Here is a 25,466-nt window from a genome sequence, read left to right on the forward strand (position 1 = left end):
TTGGAGTGTTTGAACAGCTTGTCATTCCTCTACAGGGTTAGGGCAGTAACTGACAGATTTACTTTATGAACAGGACTAAAGAGTTCACCTTGGTTTGTGATTGGCATAGAAAGATTTCTTCAGGATGAAGATTCATTAGCCAAAGCTGTAGCTTTCATGGGAGCAGCATGCTTGCCTCCTTTGTTCTTACATGGGCGATGATGCTAGGAAGCAAGTGAAACTCCCCAGTTTGGGGGCCAGGGAGAGGAGAGGTATAACACCTGTTGCAAGTCACTTGGAAATGTTTTGGATAGCTGACCATCTACTCTGCAGACTGAGAGACAGAGCAAGTAGGCCTTAAAGGAACAAGGACAAATAACATGCTGCACAACTGTCAGGAATTAACAGTGTAATTTATGCAAATGAAATTTTCACAGGAGTCCCACTAGTTGAAAAGGTCTGGTGAAGTGTTAAGAGCACTATTTTTAAAGTTGTCCTACCGGAATTCATCCATTTGATTAGGCATTAGCATTCAGCAGCACAGGTTATACAGTATCCTAAAAAGTCCATGTGTTTAGAAGTGTTTACATGATCCAAGCCTAAATTTCCAAGTCTCAGTGTGCAAGGACTGTAACAGTGCCATCAGTGGAAAACAGTCACCAACCACTTATTTGCATGTGTTTGTGAAAAGAAACACATTACATGTGTTTGTGATTTTGACAAGTGAGCTTTGTCCTGACATACGCTCCCTTAACCTCTACTATTAGCATGATGTTGGACCCTCTTCTCCAAGCAGCCACAGATTTTTCGTGAACTTGTAGGAAGCTTGTTGTCCCAGGCCTCTACTGCTGTTCTGGAATTGCCCAGTGAGTGCAAAAGTTATTGGAAAAAAACAATGGAGACACATTTGGAGAGTCACTGCTCTTGCACAGCCTTGGTTTCCTTAGGAACTAAAGATTGATAATACGTGTTGTAATCAATCTTGCTGTAAATATGAGCATGTTTCTTCTCTAATATTTTATTTTAATTTTATGTAAAAATATGCAATGACATACTAACTTCTTTATAACAGCCTTGCATAGTCACATTAAATAATTTTTTTGTAGTAAGAGAGATTCTGCTTTCTAAGCAAGTTTTGAAGTCAGTGTCCTGGATATCTGTTAGCAGAAAAGCACACCAGACCTGTGTCCTGGAGGCCATATTGCTCTACTGCCTAACCTTGATACAAAAGCCTTTATGAGAGAGAAAATAATTTCAAGCTCTCACTGCATCTTTCCCTGTCTACAACCAATTGCACAGCTAGTCAATTTGTACCATTTGCTGAAACATTCACCTACAGATTATACATAATTTCTGAAATATTGTCAAAGCTTTCAATATAACGAAAAAGTGCCTCAACTTTCTCTACAAATACTTTTTTTTTTTTTTTCCATGATGGAAACAGAAATGCACCATGGGCTGAATCCAATATTTTGACAGAACTGTCATCCAAACACTCATCACTATGACACTTTCCTTACTTTTTTCACACCGAATAGAGTTAGTCTGAGGCACACTCGTAATGTGAATAATTGCAGTGTGGGAGACTTTCAGGTTCAAAGCCAGTCTTGTTACCTTGCTGTGTGAGTGCTAGTTGTTAAAATTTGCTGTGGTTTCCTATTGTGTGCAAGAATACTAATTAGTTTAGCAGCACATATGCATTTTGTTTTTCTCTGTTTTAAAAGGCAACTACAGTGACTAGAAACGTAAAAGTATAATCATCCTAGGTAAATTGGACGGCACTTAAGCAATCAAATGCTAGTACAGTCTTGTAAAAGTAGTTTTAGGGGAATATTTCAAGCTTTATTCACTCAGATATCATTCTCAAGAGCCAAAGTACTGCTTTTTTTTTTTTTTTTTCTGCACAATTGAGTCTTAAATATTGCATCAAGACACAACAAAACAGGTTTTACTAGTCCTATAATACTTCTTAAGATTGCTTTCAAAACAGCGGATTTTCCAGCAGCCACTCAAGGCATCCATTAACTGACCAATTAAAAAAAAATTCTGGGAGATTCTTAATTCCATTAGACTACAGTTGTCTATGTTTTTTTAGGGTAAATTCATTTTAATGTTTTGTTTTTTTTTTTTTTCATATAACCTCTAGGCTGTTCCAATGAATTGTTTTCTTCTAATGTGCAAAAGAAAATGATACCATATCACAGAAAAGGCACTTAAATTTGAGTTTTAACTGGTTTAGTTATTTAAAACTTGCATTTATTTTAGATTGTCCTGTTACATATTTTCATCTTCCTCTTTTTCTTCTCTGCTTTTTATAAACAGCTCTTTTCCTCTTTCTTCTTTCAACTCTCCACACTCTCTACCTTCTTAATTTCTTATAAATTGTTTCTTGCTAAAATGTCACCTCAAATCAGTGACAACAGCCATCTTCAACAGGGATGTGCAGTGTCTGAATGGCATTCTCCTTATCTTTGAATCATTTCCCAATTGTTTGTCTTATTTTCTGTTGTCTGAAAAACATACTTTTTTCCTATGAACAAGAGAATATGATCCATTCTGTCTTACTTTGACTTGTCTGACATGAGCAAGTCATATTTATTTGGACAGGGGCTTTGTCTACTCTCTTTTTCCTCCCCCGTAACCTCAGACAATTTCTGAACGAAATTCAACAGACATAAACTCCACAATGCAAATTATCATGATTTTCATAATCCACAACCGCTGAAACAGATGGGGACAGCAAAATGATATGGATAACCTAATGTAGAAATTGTTTATTAATTACCAAATAAATGGTATTTTCAGGTTTTGTCAATGATACATTCTTGTTTTGGAAGGTTGTGGTTCTGAAGGGACCGTGTTTTAGTAATACATTGTGCTCTAACCAATGAAGCAAGAAACAACAACTCAGTCCTTTGGTTGAAGCACTAGAGCCAAGGATCCTCCTCGAGCAAAGGACAGGTGGCAGTGGCTGCTCACTCACTTTCTGTTAGGATGAGTTATGTTTCCTTGAAACAGTTTAGGAACATGAGGTGAAGAAAAAGCAGGAGTAAATACTAGGTGTTTTCTTCAAATGGCATTGGTGGCAGGTGTCAGAGAAGTTGGTTCAAAGCCTGGGGCTTTCTTTCCCCTAGAACTGTTTGAGTACATGTACAGTATGAGCAGTATGTGCTGGCTTGTTTTAAAATAAACCATCTTCACCACAGGCATAAAGCAGGTGGAACAACTTTTCACCTTCAGTATTTGGCATACATGAGGTCAGTTTAGCTCCTGGTTTTGCTTGCTTTTTTTTTTTTTTTTTTTTTTTTTTTTTTTTTTTTCTCTACAGAAACAGAGCACAGAGGTTGTGGTAAGAGATGTCAGTTTAGTTCTGGTGGATGTGTCTCACTGAAGCTGGTAGAAGAAAAAAATACCCTTCTGTGTCCACCACGCAAACAACCTTAGCTTCCCATCTCCTGCAAAGAATTGAAATGTGTCTGTGTATGTGTGTTGCCAAGTCCGTGTCCCTGTTTCACATTTCTACTGTGCAAACTAGAAGTCCAACATATGGTTTCACTATCTTAAAAGAAGCCACAGAGTCTCCAGAAAAAAAAAAAAAAATTCCTTAGCTAATCTCACTGTTGGGGTAATGTAATGCTGGTAAAGGGAACACTGCTTTTTTAGCATCATCTAGGGATTGGTCCTTGTTCCTTCAGTGGCTCTGCAAATGGACCCACCCACTTTCAGAGATTTTTTCCCTTACGTTTCTTAATTCAATCTTCAAAGCAGAAGCATATTTCTTGAATGCTGCTCTGATGTTTTGAAGGGGGCAGCAAAAGTGTAGTGGATCAGCTGTAAAGAAAGATTGACAATGGAGCTGGTGTAGTAAGTGTAGTAGGAACTGGTGGGGAATTGAAGACCTGCAATAAAATAAATAGAAACGAGTTCTGTTGTACATGACTGTAACTTGCATTTATCTGTGAGATTTGTACCCAGTGGCTGAAATGGGGAATAACTTATGCTGCCTCACTGCAAACACATATTGCCAGTGTCAGAACAACTAGATCACACACAGGGCCTCCCAAAATTATGCCTCCTGTCCACAGACTGTGTGCAACAGCTCTGTAAGCATTTGCATGATTTATTGCAGGAATGGCTGTACTGGATACACTTTGAAAGAGCAATGGGATGGGGCCAAGCTTGTAGATCAAGACACCTAAATGTAAATGTTTATGTATAGATGTGTACATGTGAGCTAAGTGTCTGAACCAATGTCAGAGCCACTGTAGGTGACAGAAACCTAAAGTGACTTAAGTTAGTACCAGCTGGGATGCTTGTATGTCTGCACGGGACTGATAGGATCTACAGGAGAGCTGTGCTGTTTTGTTCTGAGCTGGCAACTGGAGGTAGGCAGAGGTATCACAGGGGCATCCAAAATATTCCCTGCACAGTCTTTTTTTGCAGTGATTTTCTTTACCTGTGATGCCAGTAAAACTCACCTTCATGGTACAAGTGGACAGGCTGTACTTGGGAACAGCTGGGGCACAAGTCTCTGGGTATCATCTTTGTTGTGGGCAAAGGGTGTGACTGGCAGGTGAAGTTTTATTCGAGAGTTAGATTCAAGTTATTACTGTACTTGTCATGTGAGCACCTCAGCTTTATAATCCTTAAGGGAAGGATTTTCTTTTAAGTTTTTTACCCCATTAAGTTCTCCAGTCATTCCTAAATAATTTGCCCGAACCAGAACGGTTTGCCAAAACCAAAAGAAACCAATGATTTTCCAAAGCCAATACTGAGTTACAGGGCTGACTGCCAAAATCGAGGAGCTTAGAGGTTTTCTGCTTGTCAGATTTTGACTCTCTTTTGTGGTTCTGAGAGCTCATCCAGTCGTAATGCCACTATCTCCAGTATACTTTCTGGGCTCTGACATACCCTCACACAACATAATTTCTCCTCTGGGCCCTTTCCCAAGCCAACAGTGACCACTTCAGCTGTTCTTACAATTTTGAGGTTCTTTTAACCTGTAGAGTAAAATATCCTTCATGAAATTTCCCAGGTCTCTCTGTTTGTGTGTCTCTGTATATGACCTCCACAAGAGCATCCCTCAAGTGCCCCACACTGCATTGCCTTTTCCCTCTAGTGAGATTGGTGCAAGTTGCTCCCCCTCTTGTACCTTCCCTCATTGGGGTCTTACCCATAGGAAATAAAAAACAAAAATCAGGCAGGCATGAAGGCAGAGCGGGTTTTTCCTAGGCACAGCTGACATATTCAAGAAGGCCAAAGCTGGCAGCACTGCAACTAAACCCACCCACTCACTTCCACGTGGGAAAGGTGTTTTTTTGGTTCCTTGTATTCATTCACCATTATTATACACTATTGCAAACTCCAGGAGAAACATGAGTTTTGAAAAAACAAGTAGCTTACAAAGTTGCCAGATCCTCCCATCTTAGATTTTACTTTATTCTCAAGGTATCCAGATGGGAGCAACATGTTTGATGTACTTAAACCTACAAATTTGATTTCACCTTCAGATTCAGCATTTTGACTCACATAATTTAGCTTATAATGAGAAGTTCACACCTCAGAGCAATGCATTTTGAGGTCACAGGCAAAAAGCCAATCTCCAACTAACTACTTGTGTCAAGCTGTATTTCAAATTCTCCGAAAGGAGTCAAAATGGAGAAGGCTTTCCTCATTTTTACTGATGTATCAAATTATCACAAGGTGAATTCATTTCAAAAGAGGCAAAAAAAACCCTAAAAGACATTGATGTGGGTCTTTGCAGCCAAATTTCTGCAGGCTGCTCTGTGCTGGTCAGCCCTCACACCACCAGGAGTGTATTGGCTGAACAGATACTAGCAAATCATTTTTAATACCTCATTTCAGATCTTTGGAGATTAATTTTATCATAAATTTGGAAGCCTGATTTAATTGCGCTAATTATATTTTCTCCTGGGAGTTGATGGATTACTACTTACTATCTCCTTGCTGTATGTAATGAATCACACTGAGGCTTTCTCTTATTTATACCTGCTAAGAGTCTAGGAAATGAGTTGCGATAGGCATTAAAGAAAGGTGTAAGAAATTACCCTAAACCATTTGCTGCATGTTCTTATTCCTTTCATAGGTCTGTTCTCACATATGATGATAATGATTCTGTTCTTCTGGAAATAATTGCAGAAACACCATTTTAATTATTTCTCTATGGGGAATCCACTGAAGAGAGCATATTTCAGGCATGCGAGACGTCTATGGTTCCTCTTCACATCACCCTATCCATCCTTGTCTATTCATTTTTGAACTGAATGCCATAGATGTGGAAGTCATTATGGCCACCACACTCCCTGGTACTTGTGATTCCATCAGATATAATCATGCACACGTTGGAGGCTTGATTTCACTGATGCTAGAATTTGCTACTGAATGGAAGCAGGGAATAGGTGACATCCTGTCATAGAATAAAAGTTCATCTGTCACGTTCAAGTGCCAGTCACCAGGATATCTTGTCTTTTGTACAGCTTTGGAAAATCACATTGGCTTCTGATCTCTGAATGACCTTCTCAGCATTTATCTCATGCAAAAAAGCTTATAATCAGTATTTACAATATCATTTATGTGGAAAGAAAAACAATCCACTCCTAAAATTAAGTAACAATTAAAACAGTGTGCTTTCTGTCATCTTAATTCTCCTTTGGATTAAAAAAAAAAAAAAGAAGAAGTCTTGGTTTCTTGGGGTGAGGGTGTCTCACAATGACTGACTCCCAACCCCCATCTTCATGTTATAGTTCTGCTCTGAAACCTTTCCCTTTCTCACTGCCTTTTGCAGCCAGAGCAATAGCTAAGTTAGGAACAAGTACACCCCTGGTTCAGCCTTGATGCTGAACTGCTAGCTGGGGACTCTTTCTGACCCTGCCATCGGTCCCTCCCCCTTCCATGCAGAAAAGTGAGGTCCCTTGCCTGCCTCGTGATGAAGAGGCTCCTTCCTGGGTGGTCGTGTCCCCTCTTCACACTGGGGAACACAGAAGTCAGGGGAAAGTCTGTGCTACACTGCTTGGGCAGTTGGACATTATGTAGACCCTCGGGATTCCAACCACGAGTTGCAGCTGCCAAAAGGTTTCTTCTGCTGATTGGGGGTACCAGGTAGGATGCTGCAAAGCACTGAGTCCAGTGAGCTCAGCTGAGAGTTGAGAAGGGGGTAACCACATCTCTTTAGTTTCCTGAGCTGATGGAAACAGAATTTTGAAAGTTGTTCATACTGTAATTTGTCTGGTTACTCCCTTTCATAAACTGCATTTTCTCAAATGCGGTATCACCTAAAGGTGGATCCTTCTTTCACATATGGCAATCATTTCCCCTTAATTAATCTTGATAGTTTGTTCATCTCCGTGGAACAGATCTTCACGAGGAGAAAGAAAGGCACATTTCCCTCAGAAGCGAGTTATGAACACACTAAATTGAAAAGCTGTGATGTTCTGTCACATTAACTCGGTCCCTACAACGCAGCGGTTGCACTTGATAAATGGCAACATTAAGAATAACATTAGAGAACACGTGCACAGGGTTGTGATGGCAACCAGGATACCTAATTGCCTGGTGTTACACACATTGCCCTCCTCATTTATGCCTTCAGGAATGATGGACGTAGAGGGAGAAAAAAAAAATCAATATTTTTTTCAATTTTTTCTCACAGTTGACAAAATATGTAGATTATAACTGGACCTTCTGCTGAGCTGTAATCCTGTAGCTTTAGTGCTATGAAAAAATATGTAATTACATGTACATAATTAATATAGAAGCATATGACATAATTTATTTACAGAAATTATTATATCATTATATATTTATTTGTATAAACTATGTTTGTGGGTGTATAATGTTACGTAAACCCCCAGGAACAGTTTTCCAAGGTGTCTGTCACTGTCACACCGAAGTGCTGACACTGCTGTGAGCAGGAGACTGACTGCCTATTTAAGACTGTAAATGGCAGTGGGCATTATTTTCTTCTGGTTTTGACCTACCTTTCCCCATTTCTGAATGGCTGGTATTCAGTGCTTTCTTTAAGCCAGTTAGCCAGATAAGGCTTGCTTATTAAAAGTCACAAACAAAATTTTAAATCACACCACTGTCAATTCATCTCTTTAGCGGGTCATACTGCTATAGAGTCCTGGAGGTTTCTGACTCAAGCTGAAGCACAGACAGCTTTGAATGATATCCCCTGATATCAGTGCGGCCTTAAACAGTGGCAGGGGATTTTTCCAGAGCCCTTGATGTTATTTTCATCTTACATTGCAATCGATAGTAACGGCACCATTCCCACACGGCCTGGCGAGGTCATGTTTAGGCTAACGCTGACCACTTCCATTATCCCACCGGTGCCTTCTTTTGCACTCTCTCCTGTCTATAGTTCAAATCAAATACTTATTTGAAAAGGGTATATTTATTCTTCTTTAAAACTATCCTTGGATGTGATGCCCAAGAAATTTTTAAGCCATTTAAGCAATCTTTTTGCTGGAGCTAGTGCTTGTGCAGTCGATGTGCACAGTTCCTTGGTTTCCTTCTTGCCAGCTATAGCTCTGTTACAGGCTTACTGAGGCAGGAGCTGCATTTGTGCTCCACATTTTTATGCAGCAGCTAAGGCAGAGGGCTCTGGTCCATTCCCTGACTCCTACAGTGCAAGCAAATTATAATAGTTTAAACACACTTCAGTTTATTTTTAGTCTGAAGGATAAGAGTGTGGGCAAGCCAGAGACTGGACAACTGGGCAGAAAAATTGCATTTTAGCTTTTCTTCTTCAGGACCTTTGTGGCAAGTAAGGCGAAAAGAGGTAGCGGGTGAGAAACACGGGCTGGGGCTTGTGTAAAAGTCCTGACTACTGCTAGATGCAACTTCAGCAGAGAAAGCTTTTGTACTGGAGACATCCTTCACAGGGGGGACGTGGAAGGTAATTTGGGCAGTGTAAAAATGTGCCTGCTCTGTATCTGTTTGCATGGTGAAGCGGTGTTTAGCCACAGCCGCTGTGCCAACCAAATAAGACTACCTCTGGGGAGCAGAACCTACTCCTGGGGAGCAGGACAGAGCTGATGCAGGGCAGCCCGGGGAACAGATCTGTCATTTTCCCTTGGTTTCTGTATGAGGGGAAGGCAATGGGGGGGCTCAGTGGGTTTAAGGACAAGGCAGTCCCCAGAATTACTCATCTTACAACTTCTTTTCTGTCTCCTTTTTCTATCTTTTTTTTCAGAGTTAAATGTAAGGGAATCCGATGTAAGAGTGTGTGATGAATCATCATGTAAATACGGAGGAGTGTGCAAGGAAGAGGGTGATGGCTTGAAATGTGCATGTCAGTTCCAGGTAAGGGCTGCTCACCTGTTTTTATTTGCCATTTCTGACCCATCTTTCAGGTGTACTGAAGTATTTATAGAATCGCTGCTTTAAAAATTTCACTCATCGACAGGCTTATATAGTGTAACTATAGGCTCCTTTTGTGATGGCACTGATTGAGATGGTATGTGACAGAAATTCACTAGAGTGTGCTCAGGGACCAAGTGGAGAGTATGGCATCACGTTTGCTCCCTGAACCGTTTTGGTAATTAAGTCATCTGGCAGCTCAGAGCGATGTGAGGAAGAATGGAGGGCCACTGGTGTGCCAGGCACCCCACCCGCGACCGGCACAAGCAGAGTTGGGGAGCGCCGGCTGACACCCGCTTGCTGCTTCCCCACCTTGCCTCATTCTGTCCTGAGACCTGAGAGGGGAGGGGAGGTGACCCAGAGCAGGCTGTCCAAGCGTTGTCACAGATATCAGATGAAGCTTTTTAATTTAAATGCAGTACTTATGTATTGCTTACTCTACTTAGCAGTATTTGGAGGATTCTTCCCTGCTCTGCTGGCAGCCAAATCTGGTACATTAGATACAGGAAGATACTAAGGAATTTTGAAAATCATATAATAACAGGATCACCAATGATCATAAAATTTATGAATGGAAACAGTGAATTAGTCCCACTCAGGGGAAAAAAAAAAAAAAAGAAAAAAAGAAAATGAATTAAAAATATCCTATGAACTTTGAAAAAGTAACAAATAGCAAGTTCAGTTTGCTTCATTAGTTTTTGAGCCTTTAGTTTACATTTTTTTTACAGTAACTATCATGGCAGTCCTTCCTCCCCTTCTACCCCTGACTTTATTTAGAGAAAAGAGAAGAGTGAGGTTCTTTCTTCATAGAATTGATAGCTAGGATAAATGAAACAAATATTATGAGACTCCTGGTAAAACCGGAAGAGGTGGCAGTGTTATCAGCCAACCCTGGAGTGGGCTATCTTTCCATGTTTCAAAAATAATCGTATGTTCTCTTTCCAATAAATAATAAATCAAGGGGAGCCAGAATAGCAACAGTGTGTATGTGATCTTACACTGGTTTTGGATTCCAGTGTTTCAGAACTGGCTTTTGATGTGGTGTCGTTCAGGTGGGTACCTATGCTTGGGGCATCCTGCAGCTTACATCCCCTAAGAACAGTGGGATATGACTGCCTTTTAAAGGGAGAAAAAAAAGTCTTAGGAGAAGAGGGTTATTCATCAGCCTTCACTCTGTCTGTAACTTTTATTTATGAAAAACAATAAGATCAAAACCCAGTAATGATTAAAAATAACGAAAAGAAATTCAACCCTAGGCTAAGCAAAGGTTTCATTTATTTTCTGTAGGTGGTAAATTTTATGTCTTCCTAATATCCAGGTCATGAAGACTAAAATAAGAACTAGCCCATGTGATAAGCTGATACTTTGTCTTGAAGAGCCCATTTTTAAAACCATTATTATTTTTAAGCTACTTATAAGTTTACTTTTACTTCCTGAAAAATTTATCCATTACTCTAAGGAAAGAAGTCTAAGGATGAGAAGAAGGTATTGTATTTTTCAGACATAACAAGTTGAATTCTTCCTGGAACTCTCAACCTTAATTATGTGTCTGCAATGGGCAGCACCAAAATATCCCAGTCAACAAACATCCAGCCCAAACTGTTAGGTTCTCTACGTGCAAGACTATCTGATAGCTAGATAATTTTTTTTCTGACATTACATTGCTTTGAAAAGGAATTAACACACTTTAGTGGTTCAGCTGAAGACATGCTGAAAGAAAGAGCTGAGGATGTCAGACTGTTCTCCTATTCCCCGCAGCTAGGACAGAGCACGTAGATAAATGCACTACTGGTCTCATCCAGCAAGGCATTTCTTATGCTCTTAAAACTGCAGTTTTTAGAAGATGCACTCTAGCGAGAGAGTTGCCCAGTTAAAATGCTCTTGCGTCCGGGTGCTGGTCAGGTGAAGGATTTTTCTGCTGGAGAGGAACAGCTGCTGGGTGCGAAGCTACAGCCCTGGATGCCTGACAGCAGGGTGTTTTGGGGAACAGAGGGGCACAGCTATTTGTAGCCACCCCTGAACTAAGGCCAAGGCTGGCACAAACCATTCCTCAGTTCGCTTCCAGGCATTGCCATTCCTTCCTCCTCCTCCTCCTCATCTGCCACCATCCCCACCCTGGCAGCATTTCTTAACTGTCTGGTCTTCTGAAACTTTAAATATTATGGAGTTGTAGTTTTTCCTCCTAGGATCCCCTTTGGAGATGACTGGCTGCCAAATTTCAGAGTTATCACTGAGACAGCTATAATGTCATGGCAGCAAGAGCTTTGCAGGCTGCGACCTCTCTGAACACCTTGTAGGCGTTCTCTGTCTTGCCAAGTCACCTAACATAAAGTGAGATACTGAAGTTTGATTCCCCAGAGTCAAATATATAAACTGGACCCTAGGAGAGGTGCTGAAGGATTCAGCTGTGCTCTGCTTGCGGTGACCTTAATGATATCCCAACTTTCCACAGGCCTAGTCAGGTAAAAGGACAAGTCTCTTTTTATTATAATGGAGGTAGGGATAACACACGTTCACCAAACCTTTGGAAAGGTCTTTTGCTGTAATTTGGACGATGCTTTACAAATCCTAAATGACATACTGATCAACATCTAGTGAGAGTGTTAGAGGCTGATGGGAGAGGTGAGGTGAGAGAGAGAGAGAGACAGTGTGGGGCTCTTTTTCAATCTCAATAAGAAAGGCTTGATAACAAACTGTGTAATAGAGTAACTGCTTAAATAAGACAGAATAGGAAAAGGAATACAGATAGCAAGTAAACCTTACATCCCTTCAGATGCTGGGCATGCCACAATCATGCAGCATCGTGTGGAGCCCAGATGGATTTTCCCACAGGATGCCATGCAGAGCAGGTCCCATCCATGGTGAGATGCTCTCCATCTTGGTCATTCAAGCTATTAGAGGATTTCCTCACAAAAAAAACCAACTCTACTCCTAAAGGATGTTTGAATGAGAACTTTTAGCTGCACTGTAGCAAATCATTAAAGGCTTACTGAACTATTAAAAAAAAAAGAAATCACTTTGCCTCTCATTTTCTATCCTCAGGACAGAAACCTGCAACTTTAAATCATCACACAGCAACTTAAAGATTGAATAGAGAAGTATCTATTGTAACGTATTGTCCCTCTCAAGAGTCACCTGTTTAATTATACACTAGAAGTGACTATTGAGTATGAGATGTGATAGGACTGATGGCTGTGGCTGAATGTCTGAGACCTGGTCACTAAGGGAAAGTATTACAAAAATGTTAGAAATAATTTTCAGAGCTGGCAGCATGTCTTATTTCTGTCCATGCATGCTTAGTGCATTCTCACTGGTCATCTATGACAGGATGACAGAGGATAATTCCCTTCAAAATTATATTTTAAAAATTGAGTATTTTGAGGTCTGTGTCTTCCAAAGCATAAAGAAACTGTTGTGGCAGGGACTGTCATTTTAGATTTGGAGAAGAAATTCTTGTCCTTTTGAGGCAGCTTAGCTTAACTAATATTGCTATTTCTGTGTGAACTCTCACTGGTTGAACTATACCAGTTTAATCATACACTTCATATGGTTTAAAAATTTGGTGGCTAATCAGTGTATTTGTTCATTGCTTCTTGTTGTTTGTTTGTTTTTTGCCTTGGGGTTTTGAAGATGCAAAAGGTTATCTGAAATTAGAGTTACCATTGCAGTTCCAAACAGGGCAATGTCTCCTTTTCCACACGAAGTGGAGTTTGGATCTCCAGTTCATCAGGGAGCGGTGCAGCACTTGCAGGTATTAGGCAGATTGGTGGTCACAGTGTATTTCCCAGCTTTTTAATGTACATTATACGTACAAGAATGTAGGAAAATAGCAAAATACAGGCTGCTTCTGCAAAAGCCATTCTGAGTGATAAATTTTCCTTTCTTCCTTTAAATTAAATGTACCAATGCTACTGACTTCGAGCTTAAAGCTATTCACTATAGTAATATAAAAGCGTTATGACAGTTGTTGACCAAGTAAAACAGACTCATGATGCTCATGCATTTAATGGAGATGGTGATTGTTTTCCATCTCCCTTGAAAGATTATTCTATGACCAAAAAGATTAAAAAAATCTCCCCTTAAGCACTGTTCACCTTAACTTTTCCTTCACCCATTTTCATTCCCCTGTGCCTAGTCACACATTTTTGTATGATCTTGAAGAAGTTTTCTCCTTCTTCAGTGTTTATCCTTCAAATACTTCTAGATGCTTGTCATATTCCCTCTAGCCATTACTAAGTCCCACCATAGTTATTTTGTTCTTTTAATCTTTCCTACGGAATTTCTGCATTCAGCCCATACAGAGTTCAACTATTATTTCAGTGATCCGAAAGGAATACATACAACAGTGATACTGAGAAACTTAATATATTTAAAATCTTCCTTTAGTGAAGAGGGTTATAAATTACTGCTAGTAATTCATATTTACAACTATCTTACTGTATGTTAGTATGCAGTTGAGATTAATCACATGGTTTTTTTATGACTGAGTTACTTTATAATTTCTTTTTCAGTGTCACACAAACTATATTCCTGTTTGTGGATCAAATGGAGACACTTACCAAAATGAATGCTTCCTCAGGAGAGCTGCTTGCAAGCATCAGAAAGAGATAACAGTGGTATCAAGAGGACCTTGTTATTCTGGTATGTAAAACATAACTTTGTGTCACTAATGAATGATGTTATATGGTTAGCTCTTTAGTCTTGCCCTTAATTCCAGAGATTTCCATTTTCATGCTTTTCATACAATGAAATAATGTGGAAACCCCAAGTCCTCTTTAGCAATTAAATATTTTTATAGAGAAGAAATCTGGTATATCTTCTGATATGCTAACAGATTAATAAATAAACATCAAAAGTAGAAATACTTTTTCTGAGAAAATAGTTTGTGATTGCTTCTATTGTATGTATAGAGGAGCCTTGATATTTTTCAACAGGCTTACAACAATTTTGGAGCAGACTATAAATTAGTCATTTCTTTAGAACTAATCTTTTTGATGTAAGAATTAGTGTGACATCCAGCAAGTGACAGCAAGATCATACTGACTGTCACCCTACCTGTATCCAAGGCATCACTTTTGACTAATTTCACTTTGTGTCATTACAGTGAAGGTATGCATAACTCTTACAAAATCATTGTACCTCACATTTCTAATGAAATGACCTTTTCTGTCTTTCCACATATTTAAAACACAGATTTTCCACACACTCAAAATACATGGGACAAGTTTTCACTGTCTTGAATATTGCAGCATGCTCTTGGATACAGAAGCTTTAGCCACCAGAGGTCTTCTGAACCTCTGGACTTCAAGATTCAAAGTGGTGAGACCAGACACATGGCTGGCTTCCTCAGAACTAAATTAAATGACTCAGTAGCATCAACAACTGCATTCTTTGGTACATGATTAACCCACAAAAGAAGCTGGGGACATCCCTCATCTTTTGATACACAGTAGTTTCTGGGATTAACCTAAGCAAGGTTACATCTGTATGGCAGCCAAAAGCATGACTATGGGTCAGGAGCATACTCCTATGTAGCTTAATGTTGGCTATTCTAGTTATCGATGACAATTTAGAGGTAGCAGCCTGGAACTCACTGATAGCTGCAACATCCCATCTGGAAATTAGGCTGAATATATGAGCAATGTACATAGACCAAGTCCTTGCTGCTGTCCCTCCCAGAGCTACCTCATTTAAATGCAGTGTGGCTGTGTTTTACACGAGCTGTTCTAATGCCTTTGACTGCAGCACGAACCTGTGCTGAGATTTGGGTTGTTTACTAAGGGTCCAAAACATCTATGATGTTGGTCCTAATACTGAAGGAAACATGTTTTGTGCTTGGCTCAGCCGCATAATTTCAGAATACCTCAGGCAGTTGCCTGAATCTACCTTCTTTCCTGATCTCACACCTGTAAGTTATCTCCAGATGCTGCAGAAATAGGAAAAAAACGCATTACAATTTTGGAGCACTCACATAGTCCTATCACAACACCCAAGAAGTATGAAGGTTTGAACTGAGGATGTATAAGTATTTTATTTTTTTTTAATTTCATGCCCATATTATTTTAAGAAACAGAATCACATCATGAAAGTTTATTTCCCTCACTAAAACAAAATACTAGGATAATGTGGTGGGAACAACAAAGAAGAGCGTTTATTTTTATGTGTTCTACTCTACTAAGAAAAAGACATTTCAAAACAAGAAACTGATTCTTCTCAGCCTCAAGTTGCTGGCAGCTAATTACTACGTTACTCAGCTAGTCTGGGATACTTTCTTTAACCTTTCTTTCCTTTTCTTTAAGTCCTACATAAAACCAGGAAATGCAGCATAATTTTTAGCACTTAGTGTAACAGATCAAGACATGTGCTGAGAAACAATTGACCAGAAAGTACTGAAAACACATTTCTGAAACTGAGGATGAGATTCAGGCTGCAGACTGCATTTACACTTGTACAATTTAAAGTGCTTTGGCAGAGCTCTACCAAAATGTTACCCACTGCTCCCTGAGTGTCTGACGTGCTCCAGCTGGCATGAGGATATTGGATGATAAAAGCCCTCATCTGGATCATCTCCATGCTCTGCCTGGGATCGTGGGTCATCAAGAAGTTCATATACTTGTACTGTGGATCTGTAACACATGTCTGGGAAGCAGCAAATGCCCAACTTAAAAAATCCATTATACACCTCCATTAATTTTCACCCAGTGCCTCCAAATTTGCTATGAAAATGCTTTGTTCTGGGACATCATTGGGAGCTAAGTGCAGATTCACTGGTTTCCTATCAGTTTCTATTTTTCAAAGCACTGCTTCATCCTGGTGGGACGCACCCAAGACAATAGGATGAAATTCCCTCATGGTGTTGTAACAGCTATTTAATATTTAAAGTACTTCAGACTTCTGAATGTCAAACAAGAATGAAATGCTTCCCACTTGCTAGGGATTGATACCTTCTGAAGTTACAGCACTGGAACAGACTATACTGAGTGATTTAGTCAGACCTATTTCTTGGAAGAAAATTTTGATTAATTTTTTACAGTCATGGGTGATTTAGTAGCATATTTATATTCATTTCCTTTGTCCAAGCGCTCTCTGAGTTGCAAAATCCTAAAATAAGCAACGGTTAAAAAAAGAGTCAATCATAGGTGCTTTAGAAATGAACAAAATGCAAGTTTTGACATTAAAAATGGTTTAGAGAAATGTAAGAGAATGTATGGCTGAAGTTTTCAGGACTCATATACAGGTCTTAATACTGTCAAAGCCCATTTTTCAGTGTAGGCACATTGTGGGGTTTTTTTCAAATATCTGGGTTTACAGAGGTGTTTTTATGCCTAATTACCCCTGGCACAAGGTATGGGTGATGAGGGTCTGTGGGTTTTAGACAGTGCATGTTGCCCCATGTTGTAATGTACAGAAAAACTAGGAAAATGAGTGAAATGCAGCCTTGGCATTCTCTGCCTAGTCCTTAATACACCTTTGAGAAAGGATGTGTCAAATCAAACTATATACAGTTTGGCCTACATCTAACCTGGCCTTTTGCATTCATAAAGGAATCGTCCAGTCCAGTCCGTGACTGGATGGAGATGAACAGGGCTGTGAAGCCTGGTAGTACTTCCTGTCTTCCATACCTTATCCTACTTACTCTGTGGGATTATGCTGTGAACAAGTTCAAAGCACTGTCCCAGCCTTTTGTTTTGTTTTGGTTTGTTTGTTTGTTTGTTTAAATTTCTTACCCTCATCAGTTCTCTGTTTGCATTTGGTTGTGGGCTGAACTGCAGAGACAGGCAACAGGACAGTGGGAGATGGCAATACCTATACCAGGACTCCTGCCAAACTCGTATCATCAGCGGTCTTGCTGCTGACCTGAAGCCTTATTCAGTTCATAAAGGGTGACATTACATTATGCCATCCTCTACCAGACGTTATCTTGAACTGACTTGCTAAACAGATTTTAAGAAACCAGGAAGAGAGGGTGAAAAGGGTGCTCAGAGCATGGAGGAGTGTCACCAAGTTCCTTGATTTTTTTCTGCCTCCTTTCATTGGTGAATTTGTTGTACTTTATAAGTTTAAATAAAATAAATCAATTCAGTGAATTAAAAGTAGACGTTAACAATTAATTTCTAAGAATGTGTTCTCCTGTTAACTGCACACAGAACCACAGTTTTGACTGCTGCCAAATTTATATTATATACATATGAAGATGTAACCATACAATGATGTAATAGATGATATATTGTACTTACAGAATCTCAGTGTACTGTATATACTTTGAAGGCACAGTCCATCACTTTCTGTTGGGTTTTCTAAAGTAAAAAAAAAAAAAAAAAAGTTATTTGCAGAACTGGAAACAAACAGTGTATCTCTGTTAGATTTAAGGATTAATTCTCTTAGGAGTGGCTTTAGCTTAGTGTTCCTCAGTCCAAAGTAATCAAACTCTTATCCTGAATTTGAATGCACAGGTTTTTACAGCAAATGAAGCATAATTAGATGCACACTTTGTCCTGGAAAGAAATATAATAAGTTCACTTTAATCCTTTTGAGGGAGTTAAGAAAGAAATTCTAGGCAACTCACTTCTAGATTAAGAAAGTGTGAAAATAACTCTTTACGCTCATGCAAGAAAGCCATAAAAACCCTGTAAACCTGTTATAAAAACATTAATTCAGAGAGCTGACTGAGACCCTACCAGACTCAGTGCAGTACAGGAGTTTTCCTGTCCAGCTTGAAAGGAGGGTTTGCCACAGCACAGTGTCACCATTCTGTCATTAGGAAATGTTTTGGATGAAAAAAAATAGGCTTACCCAGACATATCTCATTGACGCATGCCAGGATTTAATATCCTGTGCCTTTTTTCTTTTTTTTTTCCCCCCTGGTATAATGAAGCCAGAAATGGTTACCAGGATCAAGTGATAGCAACCGCTTTTCTCCTGAAGGTGTCAAGGCAAATGAACATTCTCTATGCCCAGCCTGGCAATGTGGAGGTTAAAAGCCTATCTCCAGCAGCCAGAGGCCTTGCAGCTGCTGGCAATTAGGCTTGTCAGCATTCCTCCCCAAAAGCTCCTGCTGGCATATCAAAATCAAGAGTAATTGCTAGCAGGCAGCCCTGCTCCTGGAGGGTGGGGATACAAACCCAGCGGCAGCAGCAGGGCTAAGCTGTTGCTGCTGGGAGCGGAGCGTGGGGTGGCTGAGCTGTTGTGCTTCTTCACAAACCGCTTTTGTGCAGCGGCAGGAGCTCCGGTCTGTTGCCAGCAGCGGGAAGTTGGAGCTTGCTTTGGTCTTTGCTGTGGCTGGTGGCTTGAAATGGGCTGTGCTGATTTTGGATCTCTTCCAAAACACTGGTCCTTGCACCGCTGCTTTTGGGGCCTGTGCTGTTCCTGCAGGAGCTGATGGAGAATTGCACTGTGCTGAGGAAAGAGGGAAAATTAAAAGCTCTGACTGAGCAATGCCATGGTGCTCTCGTGGCCGTGTTTAGTGCCAGCTGTAGATCAGGATGGTCTTCTTTGGTAGCAAGTTCTTGATAATTTTATCTAATCTTTACTTGGATGCACTCTTGTGTACCTAGGGTTAAGCTGCAGCAAGCCTGTCCTGTCTCAGCATGGAGAGGACTGGTTCATTAGCTCTGTTAACCTGGAAGTTCAGGCTAGTGGGGAGCTAGGAGTTGAGAGCAACTTCCCTTTTCCTCTCTTCCAGTTCTGTCTCATAAGAGAGTAACTAAAAACAATTGAATAAAAGAGATAAAATACTATGCAGCGCTTGCTCAGCGAAATTCCTTGAGTACTGCTGTGGGAAGACCAATTTCTTCTTAATGCGAAGAAGTGGCACATACTGTATTTGTACTAAAAAACCCCCACAGCTGTATTCCAAAAGCTTTAGGGGAAAATCCAGGACTTGGGTATAAAGAGTATAATAACTCTAGGGTGCCAAAGTTCAGATGCTGGAAATCCCTTCTCAGCTGTAAACTAAGCCTTGCAGTACCTAAATTCTGCAAATACATCATTTTTTTCGCTTTGTTTCCTAGAGAATGGTGTACAGTTTTACCTTCGGTGTGACAAGGTGTTCTGTTCTGCCCACAACTAAATAGCTGCTGACCTGTTTCTTACACAAATCTAAAAAAGGTGCAGTGGTTTGGCATTTCTGTGCCTGCCTTTCTGTGAGCAGATTTTCTCTGGAAGATGCCCACTGGATCACCTGCCCCATGTGAATCAAGTGGAAGGGTCTGCTTGCTTAAAACTGGCCAGTGAACTGTTTGCCCTCCTCTTTGTACTTAGCAGTTTGGAGCTGTTGCCCTAAACGTGGAAGAGATGGATTTCATTTTTATGCTAGTTTGATTTAAAAGCCATCCTTCCTGAATGAGAGAGGCTGCAGGCGCTTTTGGGTTTGGAGTGTGTAGCTTCTGCACCAAAGCAAACCGATGGTACAGAAAGGGGTCCTGTTCAGAGAGAACCAAAAAAAAAGGGTTCTGACTGTAGCTTAGTGCTTACAGTCTTCCGATGCCATGTCTGATCCAAGTGCTTCTTTATGTATTTTTCCAGAAACTCCTTCATGGATAAAAGCAGCTCACAGTATAAGTGTGTCCATTTGTCTATAAGCATATTTTTATAAGTCTATTTGGAAAAGGGTGGCTTAAGTAAAGAGTGAGTTCAGTCACTCACTCTCTAATTACTGACCTGTGGCTGGGGGGGATGCTATTTCTGTCCAGCTTCTTCACTGGTTTGAGCATCTTCCTTGCCAAGTCATGGTGCATAGAGCCCGCTTTTGGAAATCCTGAATTGGTTAAGCGCCTGAAAAGAGCAGGGCTGCTTGTCCAAGTCAGCTTGCAAAAAAAATGCTACTTTTTTAACCAGCAGCTGCTTGGGAAAATCTAGCCAAGGCTCAGAAAAAAAGCAGGAACACCGGCTTAGTTTAGCATGGTTACCCTGGAGACAAGTCCTAGCACAGCTCCCAGCCTCAGAGGGGAGACACAAGCTCCCAGTGAAAAGTTGAAAATGATGCAATGTTATAGAGGATGACACTCTTTTTTTTAAATGATTTCTTGAGATCTGAAATCCCAGAGAAGTGGGAATGGATCTATCCCATTACTATGATGTCCTGCCAAGTGGAGACGGGGTGTGTATCAACCCAATGATCTATAGAAAGGGGTGGTCTGAGCATCAGCTTTATCATTTACATGTTTCTCTTGTTACAGCTCGTACTGTCTGTGTGATGGTACCTCCCCTTGACACGTAGTATGCACACCTCACATTGTACCTGAAGCCCCTCATGCTGGAGCTGAGCGATGTTTCTCACCTCAGGGCTGAATGTACAGGGGAAAGTGGTCAGAGTGAGAGTTAGAAATAAAAACATGGAACAAGTCAAGGTGCTTTGAGACATTTTAGCCTTTGCTTTCTATATGAATTACATATTGAACTTGCTCATGTTTGTATGTCAGCCTTCTCTCCCCCAGACCAGCTTATGAAACAATTTCACCACTACAAATAAGCCTATATACTTACCTCATATAAGTAAATTATACTCCTCTGAATTTCTTAATGAAGCCATACCACATCATAAGGCATATTTATCAGTAACCAACAGTGACATTTTATATGGGATTGTCTGCTTTGTCAGTAAAGTGGGTCACTATCGAAGGAACAAGAGCCCTTCTGTTTTTGGATTCATTTCTGTAAGGTAAATAAGCTCAGTCTATTAGACACGGAGTAGTGGTACAGGAGGAAAGAAAGGAAAATTCAGGCAGAGGGAAAAAAGCCTCACTATTCCTGATACTCCATGTGACAGGAGATTATTTTTAATGTGTGAAGTGACCCAGTAATGTGGAATTTCACACTTTCATCCACGCACTAGAGGGAATTATTCTTAGAAATACAGCTGCTTAAAGAAAAGCGGGGGAGGGAACTGAGCAAACGGAGGGTTTGGGTTTTCCTCTGATGTGAACAATGAGCTCATATGTGGAACTAAGAACACCAGTCCTCTCTCTGTCTTGTCTCCTTCTTCTTTCAGATTTGTGGAAATAAATTCAGCTGCCTTCTCCATTATCAAAGCAGGCATAAAAGGAGAGGTGTGGGACAAGCAGAGTGTGTGCTCTGCTCCTCTCCTCATCTTCCAGAGAAGCTGAGCTAGCAGGGATGGAGAGCAATTCACTGACTGGAGTTGCCATCCCATCCTCTTCTCTCCACCTCATTTGAGCAAGAAAAACTGAGGGAGAGTTGTGGCTGAGAACGTGTGTTTAAGGGCTTGTCTTTACTGCCGTGCCAGCTGAAGATGCTGTGCAGACCGTTGCCCAGCGGGATGCACATCTCCATACAAAATCCCTAGCCAGCTGCGTAATGCGCTGAAGTGGAGTTAGTTGGCCTGGGGTGGTAAGGAAACTCAAGTCCTGCTGGTGCTTGAACTACTAATGTAAAGGTGATGCAGCCACAATCTGTCACTCCTCAGATGCTAATCCAGTCAGTCTAATGTCAATGAAATAACTATGCTGTTAGAGCATCCTTATATGAAGTGATTGACTCAGTTGAGAGGACCTATTTTGTCATTAGATGACTGAAGTCTGCTTTGAGGACTAGTTGTTTTCTGGAGGTACTTCTGCAGTCAGGTGATTTATATATTACTCCTTCATGTACCTCTCCCAGAGCCAGAGGGTTAAAAAAAATAAACATTCTGAAAATCAGCCTCTGTACTCTTCATCTCTTTTGGGTTTAACAAATTTGTATCTCAAACAGTTGAAAAAAAGGTTAAAAAAGCAATTTAGTTTTCAAGTATTGAGTGATGCTCTTCCTTGAGTAAAAGTACCTTGACAGGAAAAAGAGAGAGTAGGGCACAGTAAGCATGGACAAATTGTATTAAAGGATGCCAGACTTTATGTGGGATGTTTGTTTTTACACCTAGCTCATGAAATGTAACACCTGTGTAATGTTTTATAGTGACAAGTTCGTGAACAAACAGCTGTTCCTGGAGCAGTATTTTCATTTTCTTTCTTTTTTTTTTCTCCCTCTGTTTCTTTTTCAGATAATGGCTCTGGGTCAGGAGAAGGAGGTGAGTACTACACCCCAGTTATATTTGCTTTTGGTCTTTCTTTTTTATTATATGTGTATCAGTTTTATGTGCATATTTGCTGTATACCACATGAATTAAGGAACAGTTGCAATGTTATCTGACTGTCTCAGAACAGTATTTGTACCGGAATAGATTGTAGTGTGCATTTGACCAATGTTACTCTTTTAGATTTGGCCTATATCATTTTTCATTTGTTGCCAGCAGTATAGTGTAATATTTAGATCCTTATTTCACCTGTATTTTGTTCCTGGAAATGTCTATTCACAATAAATTTTTTTTTTTTTTTTTTTTTTTTTTTTTCTTGCATTCATTTCCTTAGTGTCTACAGCATCTAGTTATTACTTTATCCTTGGTCAAACACGTTGCCTAAAATATATAATGATTGCATTATGAAATCTGTTTTTGTCAAATATTTTACTACTTGTTTCTGTTCAAAGCTGTATATTCAAAGAGGGGATGCAGCAGAGCTGGTACTAGTAGAAGTGTTCCTGTCTTTGAACACATCTTAACCTTCATCCAAGGATTTAAAAAAAAAAAAAAAAAAATCTTAATTCTATCTTTGATATTACTAGCAAGAATACATATAGAATGAAAAATGTGAGATATGTGAGATATAGAGACATATATAGACAGAGAAAAGCCATTTTGCTTTTAGATTTTGCTTGTGTTAAACGTTGCTGTTCATACTGATGGGACTGAGGTTTGAAATATCAGAAATCTTGTATAGCTGCTTGAAAATGTGCTTTTGTGGAAAAGGATCAATGGCATCACTGTGTAGCTAAACATAACAGTTAACTTTCCAAAAATCAGGAGCTATCTCCCTCTTTTTTCCTATAGCAAGGCATTTCCCTCCCTTTTAATAAGATGCTATCAGTAAATTCCTGGGCTGCTGCTAGCACACGGCCATTCTCATGTTTGTTTCCTTTTAGAGCACTGTCTGAAGGAAAAATTTTCTGCTCAAATACTGCCTCTTCTTACCTTCACTGGTGACTTTTTTCTGAAGCTTTTGTTTCTGAGATTGCATCACACTCTTTCCCCAGCTCTGTTTCCTTCTCCTTTCCCCTTCGTTACCCACCCTGTTATTCCACTACAGCTGCTCCCGGCAAGCCCAAGCATTGCTTGCCTTGGTACTTCTGTGCAATTCTTGTAGGAGACAGATGACAGTAATTTAGTCCATGTCTGAATTCTATTTTTGGAACAGTTTTAGAAATGTTTGAAAGCTGTTGGGATTTTGTGGTTTTTTTCAGTATTTCCCAATTGGATACAAATATCCCCATTGAAGTCCCTTGTAAATGTTACTGTGTTAGTCTGGAAGGGATTGAGAGCTGACTGACAGATGTGGGGATTCTTTGGGTAATTTTATGAACAGTTTAGAGAAAAGTAGGCCGGAACATGCTGTGTTTTGTTGGTTAGGCGGCTCACTGAAGAGGTGAAAGTTCCATGTTCAAATACACACATTGCTTGATTTGGAGCAGGAGACTGAACCCAGGTCCGCCATCTCTTGGTAAGAGAGGTCCAAAATGGGTCTGCCTTTGTTGTTGCTGTTGGTTTTGTTCTCACTTGAAATATTTATTGAGTCTGCAACAAAGGGAGTGGGAGGAAGGATGCACGCTATAGAAAGGCTTTGTTAGTTGGGATTTAGCGTGCCAATGAATTTTAATTATTTATGCAAAATATGATGGCATCGGTTGAGGAGATTTGGTAGTCCCTCCACACTACCTTGTAGCAGTGGTTAGTGCATTGTCTTGGGAGGTGGAATACGTAGGTTCAGTTCACAGTTCAGGCAGAAAGAATTGAGTCTTGGTCCCTTGGCCCCAGGTGAATGTCTGCACTGCCTGTGTATTGAATAAAGAAGGGATAACATACCCACTACCTCCTCCAGCAGTTTTGTGATGTTAGCCTTTCATTTATTTAGCTTTCTTCTGAGTGCCTTTGGGCCAACTGAAGGTTCCTGCTTCTGTTCCATATGAAAACAGTTGGGTTCCGTTCTTAATTTTAGATAGGAAAAAATATCTTAAAATAATTTTTTTTTTTTTTTTTTTTTTGATAAATCTAGGCTTTTTGTGCTACATTAAATTATCCCTGTCCTCATCCACCTTCCTCACTAAATCGGGTGTTGGGTAATACTTCTGCAGAACGGTTGGCTCGTCTTCAGCATGTTGAGTCATTTTCTGTGTCCAGAACCAATCCTTCAAAGGATGGAATCCACTGTTGCGTTGATCATTGAACTCTGGTCTGGCCAAAAGGGTATTTTTGGTAACCGTAAAAGTGTTACAAGGAGACATTAAAAACATTGAGGTCTTATTACAAGTTAAGGGTATTTAGAATTAAAACCAAATTTCTAAAAGAATGCTGAACCAATTGAGGATGGAGATGCATTGTTTGGGATCCAGACAAGAAAGGGCAGGAACCTGGGCAGAGGGTGACCTGCAAAGTAGAGATGCTCCCTGGTGCACACCACAGTCCTGCTTTCCTGGTTATTCCAGCTATGGGACTAACTGGAGCACAGCTCCTTCCTGGCCCAGTCTTCCCCCTTTTCTTTTGGAGGAAGCCAGGATATGCTGAGATATTATAATCACCCAGGCCTGATAGTTTAATATCATACTCTTGGCTCAGGGTGCACAAATGGGAACGAAATTGCATGGGAGTTTCTATGCCCTGTGGGTTAGGTACTATTTGTAACTACAAGGAATCAGCAATGGAATTGGAAAAATGCAAGGATAAGTAAGAGAAAGCCAGCAAGGGAGCAAACGTGCTAGCTTAGAGATTTGTGTTTTCTTCCTAGGATTTACATTTCCAGATGTTAATCACAGAATCAGTGTTTGCTATGTTTCTTAAACACACAATTAGTGTGATTGTGTATGCACCAGTGATGCTTGCACACACAAAATGGATGAGTGCAGCTGCTTGTATACGTTCAGGAAGCATTGCAATTGCTGTGCAGGAGACGTACTGTTTGCTGGTCGATTCACTTTAACTGTGAAGTACTGGGAAAGCATCTGAGCTGTGCTCTTCAGTTACTATATCTCTGCCTGTGACTGTCCCCACTGTTGAAATTAGC

The 25,466-nt window shown here is 40.2% G+C and overlaps 1 protein-coding gene across 1 annotated transcript in view; it reads left to right on the forward strand.

Annotated features, from left to right (window-relative positions):
* Nucleotides 1–25,466, forward strand: part of TMEFF1 (transmembrane protein with EGF like and two follistatin like domains 1) — an 85,426-nt gene that overhangs the window by 20,655 nt on the left and 39,305 nt on the right. The window contains exons 4-6 of the mRNA XM_026841408.1: nucleotides 9,193–9,306; nucleotides 13,875–14,004; nucleotides 22,358–22,384. Of these exons, the coding sequence (XP_026697209.1) occupies nucleotides 9,193–9,306; nucleotides 13,875–14,004; nucleotides 22,358–22,384 (271 nt within the window). The remainder of the gene's footprint in view (nucleotides 1–9,192; nucleotides 9,307–13,874; nucleotides 14,005–22,357; nucleotides 22,385–25,466) is intronic.

Source organism: Athene cunicularia (genome assembly GCF_003259725.1).
Source record: "Athene cunicularia isolate RWA chromosome 2 unlocalized genomic scaffold, athCun1 chr2_part1, whole genome shotgun sequence".
Taxonomy (NCBI): Eukaryota; Metazoa; Chordata; class Aves; order Strigiformes; family Strigidae; genus Athene; species Athene cunicularia.